General features: G+C 38.2%; 1 protein-coding gene across 1 annotated transcript in view; it reads right to left on the reverse strand.

Annotated features, from left to right (window-relative positions):
* Positions 1-933: 933 nt before the first annotated feature.
* GOLGA5 (golgin A5) overlaps positions 934-7,885 on the reverse strand; it is a 46,384-nt gene continuing 39,432 nt past the window's right edge. The window contains exons 10-13 of the mRNA XM_011949384.1: positions 7,143-7,368; positions 5,313-5,418; positions 3,520-3,583; positions 934-1,530 (exon numbers count right to left, since the gene is read on the reverse strand). Coding sequence (XP_011804774.1) covers positions 1,450-1,530; positions 3,520-3,583; positions 5,313-5,418; positions 7,143-7,368 — 477 coding nt within the window. The 3' untranslated portion in view covers positions 934-1,449. The remainder of the gene's footprint in view (positions 1,531-3,519; positions 3,584-5,312; positions 5,419-7,142; positions 7,369-7,885) is intronic.

A 7,885-nucleotide genomic window follows, 5' to 3' on the forward strand; every position in this document is an offset into this window, starting at 1 on the left:
TGCCTAAGCCCAGGAGTTTGTGGCTGCAGTGGGCTATGATGGTGCCCCCCTGCACTCTACCCTGGGTGCCACAGGAAGACCCCATTTCTAAAAATTAAAAAAAAAAAAGAGAAAGTTTAAATCAAATTGGAGGATGTATAGATATAAAAATTAATTCAACATGGATCATAAACTTAAATAGAAAACCTAAAAGCATAAAATTTCTAGATGAAATGATAGGAGAAAATCTTCGTAACCTTGGGTTAGGCAAAGGTTTCTGTGATAGGAAGACAAAGTATGAACAAGAAAATTATAAAACTGACAAACTGGACACCTCAAAATTTAAAACTGCTCTTTGCTGGGTGTGGTAGCTCAAGCCTGTAATCCCAGCTACTTGGAAGCCTAAGGCAGGAGGATCACTTGAGTCCAAGAGTTCGAGGCTGCAGCTAGCTATGATTGTGCCACTGAACTCCAGCCTTGGGGACAGAATAAGACTCTGTCTCTTTAAAAAAAAAAAAAAAAAAAAGAATTCAGACATGTGGATGAAACTCAAAACAAATACATTGGACCCAATGTAAAAGAGACAACACGATGGACATTTTCAAACAAAATGTCTCATTTTGAAGAATATCTCTGCACTAGAGTACCTTAAAAAAGCACAGGTTGCTAAGGCAGATTTGATACCTAAATACTACAAGCAGGGGTTATGAGTATCATGAGCTAACCCAATGTATAGGCTGGAGAAAAGGAAAAAGGGAGGAGGAAGTCAATGAGTGAATGAGTAAGAATCCAAGGAAGACAGCACAGGGAGATGGAAAGGGGAAGACAGGAGCATCCACTGGAAAGAAGTGGCAAACACTAAGAATTACTTACAAGTGACTTCAGCTACTTTCTGGTTCTATACACTAACGTCCACCTGGAAAGGTGTTGTTTAATGGGGATGAAAAACCATTATTTTAGAAAAGAAAAATGCACATTTTTCTTTTATTTATGTATTTATAAAAAGATTTACACCAATCAGGCCTATAACATGTAAAAAGTAAATCTCTTTGCAAAGTTAAATATATGAAAATCCAAAAGCAGACTGAATTATCAAAAAAGAAAACTTTTTATTTTTGTCACTAAATACAATTAGTTTCCCTGATTATAACCCATAATCAATGTCACCTAACATACAGATAGTCTGTACAGAGATAACCCCAGCAGCTTTCTCTACATATATATTAAGACCACTGAACTCAGAAAAAGCAGAGCTGAGCTTCTTAAATTATTGTCTGTTTTAGAAACTCTTACCATTTAAAGGAAATAGGAAGATTTAGGTAGAATACTTGTATAATAACTTAAAAAGTTAAAAGCTTATAGTGACAAAATAATCTTGTGCACTGTTCTCAGAAATTTTAGGCAACTGGCCTTCTTGCAGATCCCAAGTCTACAAAAAGACAACCAATCACTGCAACAACTGGGCTTGGTTCATTTGCCATATGGTTGGTCGTGGTGCATTTCTGGTGTATAAGTCAACAGAACAATCATGACCCAGAGGTGGAGCAAAGCCTAGAGAAAGAAAAAGCAATTTGTGGATTAGCCAATAAACCAATCTTTACCAAAGGCCCACTGTACACTGAGGGCAGGCATTATGTCTTACCTGCCTCTGTATCCCCTATGGGACACATGAAGGTATGAATGAAAGAAACAACTAAATGAGCTCAGTGCAATGGAGGGTAATAAAGACTTGCTACTCCTACAGAATTCAGTTGAGAGGAGTAAGCTCTGAACTTTAACACATTCACAATATGCACGTGTATGCAAAATAATCAATCAGGTGATTATAATGCAGAGTGATTAAAACTGCTAGATACACATGAAGTTGGTTAGAAAACATTTTTAGAACAGTTATAGTCGGTATTTTGAAAGAGAGTTTAACCAATGTTTGGTGAAGAAGAGATGGGAAAATATTCTAGATAGGAATAAAGTGTCAGGTTTCAGAGGCTGACCTAGGGCCCAGAACACGATCCACAGTGACAAATTTCATTCCCTCATGGCAGTACTGAAATGATACAAGATTCCATTCGTTCTTGTCGCCCAGGCTGGACTACAAAGCCTCACCACTTTGTAGTGTGCCACCACTATCTCATGACAGTGCCTGTGTTACTCATAATCACTAACACCTGGGAAATCAACCCCTCTGGGGCATATTCTGAATGCTTTCTGATGGCATTCAATTTTTTTTGTACTCCCCATGCTTTTCTTCTTAAAAACTTGTTATTATGCTAGGTGCAGTAGCTCATGCCTGTAATCTCAGCACTTTAGGAGGCTGCGGCGGGCAGATCACTTGAAGTCAGGAGTTCGAGATCAGCTTGGCCAACAGAGTGAAAACCCATCTCCTAAATACACAAAAATTGCCAACATAGTGAAAACCCATCTCCTAAACATACAAAAATTCGCTGGGTGCAGTGGCGCGTGCCTGTACCCTCGGCTACTCAGGAGGCTGAGGCAGGAGAATCGCTTGAACCCGGGAGGCGGAGATTGCAGTGAGCCAAGATCATGCCACTGCACTCCAGCCTGGGTGACAGAGCAAGACTCAGTCTCAGAACACAAAACAAAACAAAACAAAAATACAAAACCTGTTATTTAAAGGAATAACTCTTCCCTCTAGTGGATCACAGAGAAATTTCTTTTTAAAGAAAAGACATTTCATTTCATTTTAAAGAAGTTTCTTTTCAAGAAAACAGCCCATCTTATTTCAACCCAACTACTTTTAGACATACCCACTCCAAATAGTAGCCTTCTTAGGCACACAGTACATGCAAAATGGCATCCCAAACTACCATAACCATTTTACTAGAGGCAAGAAATCTGGGAGAAAATAAATCAACCTTAAGGCTCTTTTAGAAAATAAAGCAAAACACACGAAAACAATTAAAGCAACTGTACAACATCAAGATAAAAAACTGTTTTGTATTCAAATTATTTTTATCATTAGAAGGGCTTTAAAATGGAGGTAACTATTAGACTGCATTTAAGTTAATTTCATTTGTAGGAAAAGTCTTTGAGGAATTTATATTCTAGACATAATGAATTGTCAATTTATACTCTACCAAAAGAAATCTTTATTACTAAAACTGAGTTCTCTCTTTCCAAACTGTCTGCTGGCTGGGTGCAGTGGCGCGTGCCTGTAGTCCCAGCACTTTGGAAGGCCAAGGTGGAGGATCACTTGAGCCCAGAAGTTTGAGACCATCCTGGGCAACATGGTGAAACCCTATCTCTACAAAAAATACAAAAATTAGCTGGATGTGGTGGTGCACGCCTGTAGTCCCAGCTACTTAGGAGGCAAAGGTGGGAGGATGGCTTGAGCCTGGGAGGTAGAGGCAGCAGTAAGCCAAGATCGCACCACTGCACTCCAGCCTTGGCACAAGAGCCAGACCCTGTTTCAAAAAAAAAAAAAAAAAATTGATTGCTAAAACATCAATAAGATCAGCAGCCAAAAACAAAAACTAGTTAAAAATCAAATGCAGCATTGTTTTTTCAAACAAGTGTACTCACCATATATATAATTACAAAAACTCGCGCTATGGGGTATCTTCGGAGAAAAATTCCCAGGCGAATACTGTGCAGACACAGGTATGGTGGAGAGAGAAGAGAAGAGAGTCACACTCAAAACAAATCTTCCTGTGGTAATATCTAATGATGCTGATAAATTTCATTCATTTAAACTATGTGGCTACCACAGAAGAACAATTTTTATAGCAGACTGTTAAATTATTACTTGAAATAGTAATATAGAAATAGTAACACAGAAATGATAAAACGCTTTTTTCATTATTTGGGGCTTGGCTGTTAAACTTCAGCACAGGTATTTCTTTTAATTCTAGGGTCACAATTGTAGGATGCAAACTTGATCCCTCTCTAAATCTTTGTTTTTTTTTTTTTTTGAGACAGAGTTTCACTCTTGTCGCCCAGGCTGGAGTGCAATGGCACGATCTCTGCCCACTGCAACCTCCGCTTCCTGGGTTCAAGCAATTCTCCAGCCTCAGCCTCCCGAGTAGCTGGGATTACAGGCAGGCCGCTACCACCACACCTGGCTAATTTTTTTGTATTTTTAGTAGAGACAGGGTTTCACCATGTTGGCCAGGCTGCTCTCAGACTCCTGACCTCAGGTGATCCGCCTGCCTCAGCCTCCCAAAGTGGTGGGATTACAGACGTGAGCCACCACACCCAGCCTAAATCTTTTTTAGCGGAATTAAAGAAGTTACGAAAGATAAGGTGGATGTCAACTATGTGACTGGGGAAAGAAAGAGTCTGGTTGGCATTAACCTGCAAATAGCTAATCTAGAAGCTTTTGCACAGATACATGCTTCTAAAAGGTACAAAACTATAAAAACTCATGCATTTGAATAAATAGTGTGGAAGCAATATACTGTCCAGACCTATTACGCCTCTGCAACATTTTTTCCCCTATCAAAACAGGTACATGTAGAAGCAAATACCCCTTTTTCTGCTTCTTTCATTGCCACTAGCACAATGTCTTGCACATAGGTTCCCAAACAACTATGTATGTTGAATAAATGAATAGTTGAACTAGATGTGCTTGATTTGGAGATAATGGCTGTGGCACCCTATTTCTGAGGCTTCAGTCATCTTAGTATATCGTTCTTCTTATTTTTAATACAATAGCTCAATTCTGACACAAAAAGGTATAAAAAGATTATGCCACAATTCATTAAAACTTTTCATTATAAACACTACAAAGAAAAAAGGCACAGTAGGTTATTTAGACAAGAACCTTATCAAGGCTATATGTAAACTATTAAAGTATTTTTTTGATAAGGCAGATGTCTGCTAATATAAAAACTTACATATAAACATAAATTTTGTTATCTATGTAAAATATATAATACAATGAGTACTGTTCAGTTATATATAGTAGCATCTTTTATTTTAATCACATGATAAAATTCTGGGATAAAACATTCAAATGGATACTTTTACATGAAGCAGAGGCTTTCTCAATAAAATCTAATGAAGTTTTTAAAAACAGAATTTATTATAAAAAGAAGAGATACAGTCAGGGTTAATCATCTTCAATAAAATGTAGGCATTGGCAGACCTCTTGACATAATTTCCTGACACTGAAATCTCATGAAAGGAGTAAGTCACTTTGTGAAAGTGTAATGTAACTGTAAAATAAATAAAAACGTATATAAGTGTAAAATGTCATGAAAGGAGTAAGTCACTTTAAATATAGACTCAGCCTGATGGGAGTCACTGTGATTGAAACCCTGAAAAACATAAAAACAGCTGATGGTCCATCACTCATCCCTACTGGCTGTGCTTACCTAAACTGATCAATTGAACTAGCAGCTTTGCGAACTTTTCCGTACATTCCTGCCAGATTAGTTTCTGTGTCATTAAAAAGAACAGGAACATTTCGCAGACGAGTGCCTGTTTAAATAAAAAAATAAATTAGTGTACTGACATAAAAATTAACTAAGACAATTATAATAGGAAATACACTGGATTACATGTGGAAGAAATTTTCAAGGGCAACTTTCTAAGCATCACCCCAAAGTAGATGAAACTATAAAAAAAGGACAGGTAAATCTGATGACATAAATGTTTAAACGTCCGTATCCACAACAAGAAAACTTTTTTAAATAAGAAAATGATTTTAGCAAAAATTAAGAAATTTACAAATACTAAGTGTTAATGGGCCCTTTGTTCCTGTGTGAGGAGGAGTGAGGCCGGGTGGTCTTTCCAGGAAGCAGAGGACTCCCAAATGTGCACTCCAGCCCAGAGGCTTCATCCCCTGCCAGACTCATCCAACTGCCTATTCACTTCCATCTGCATGTCTAATAGGCACCCCAAAGCCTGCCTAACACTACAATTTGGAGTTCTTGCCTTAGCTGTCAACCTGCCTCAGCTGCCATTTCCCTGTCTCAGGACATCACAATTCTAATCCTTCCATCTGCTCAGGCCAAAACCCTTGACTCCTTTCTCTCAAACTCCATATCTGATCTGCCAGCATATTCTGTCAGCTCACCTTTAAAATAAATTCTCAGTCTACCTTCACAATCCCACTCAGTTCTAGACTACCATCTCTCACATGGATTACTGCAATGGCTACCCACCCACCGCTGGCCTCCTCTCGCCCTGTCTCCCTGCTTCCACTTTTAGCCCTTTGCAGTCTATTCTTGACACAGCAGTCAGAGGCAGCCTATTAAAGTGCAAGTCAGTCCCCCCTCTCAAGATCCTTCAATGGCTTCCTACCTCATTCAGAGTAAACGTCCCCATATGGGCCTCAACAGCCTACTCCAAGCTCTCTGGATTCATCTTACACAAGTGTCTTCTCCACTCAGTCTACTCCAGAGGCTCTGGCCTCGTTGTTGTTCCTGAAACATGCCAGGAACATGCCTGCCTCAGGGCCTTTGTGCCTGCTCTTTCTGCCTGGAACACTTTTTTTCTATGCTTCCTCATTGTTCACTATCTTACCTCCTTTGGGACTTTAAAGCAGTGAAACTTTTCAGTGAGGTCTTCCCTGTCCACCCTATTTAAATTACAATGCCATCGCCATATCTGGCACCCAGTATCTCTTAAACAATATTTTTTTGTTAAAAGAAATAAAGCCAAAGAACTGAGAAATTTGCTGCATGACAATTTGTAGACTTTATGAAGTTTCAAGATCAAAAATCTGATCTGTTGATGCTTATACTATCTTACACATTGTTTTTTATACATATGTTGGGAATCTATAGATTTCTTTATTAAAATTATAGAGCACAGATATGGTTATGCGCACCAGGTATTAGCTCTAATACTCATAACTATTTACTAGAAGATTATTAAAGCAAATCTTGTTTCAAGTGTCCTGAAAGCTCCTCTCTACTGAACTTCTCACCTTATCAGCATCATCTTCTTAAGTATCTCAGACATTTCAATAGAATTATCAATCCTCAGACTATTTTCCCCAAGTCTAATACCAGCAAGGAATATTAACTAGTCCATTATCTGGTTCACTAACAGTACTAAACAGTGCATGGCCCAGGTCTCATATCAGAAAACTGAGTCCTTCATTGGATGAACTTTCTTTCAAATAAAAATGGTCCTTCTGTAATTTTTCAAAACCATGTTTTAATGAAATGTTCTTTTGAGATTCCTTTTTTGGTTACCTTCACCATTGTCAATTCCAGACATATTAATCGAGGACCCATTACTACTACTTCCAGAGGCGGAGTTCATCTGCTGTTCGAGGCGCTCCAGTTGAAAGACCAGGGAGTTCTTTTCTGTGCTGAGACTCTCCAGCATGGTCTGTTTCTGGATGAGAGTCTCTGTTAGCTGGTGGAGTCGATTTTCTAATTCAGACTGACTGCTATTGCTTAAAGTTTTATTGGTAAGCTGAAAGAGAAAGTGTTCACAAAATTGGTACATAAAATGAAAGTCCTACAATACAGAAATCACACTACTACATTTTCATAGGTAAACTGTGGCATTCATGGATTTCTCTAAACTCTATACTGACTCAACGTCTACAAAAGTGATTTTCAAAAACAGTGGGGTCATGAAATCAATTTGGTGGGTCAAAATCAGCATCTAAAAAAATGCAATAGAATAGAATGGGACATATTCTGATATTTATGTAACACATAGTATATAAAAGTATAATTTTGTGAAACTCCTGTTTCAGTTTTGTACATGTAAGTGCATGTGAGTATTGAGACAGGATGTAAACTGTATTTCTTACTGAGGCATCACGGTCAAAATATTTCAAAGCATGGGTTTAGGGGACACAATCCATACTTTTCAATGGGGATTCAAAAGCCTCTATCATTCAACAGTTATGGTGCAGTGCAAAGATCACACTCTGAGGTTTTCATCTCTGCTCTGCAATTTTCTTTTTTCTTTTTTTTTTTTT

This window comes from Colobus angolensis, unplaced genomic scaffold (genome assembly GCF_000951035.1).
Source record: "Colobus angolensis palliatus isolate OR3802 unplaced genomic scaffold, Cang.pa_1.0 Scaffold3, whole genome shotgun sequence".
In the NCBI taxonomy this organism is placed as follows: Eukaryota; Metazoa; Chordata; class Mammalia; order Primates; family Cercopithecidae; genus Colobus; species Colobus angolensis.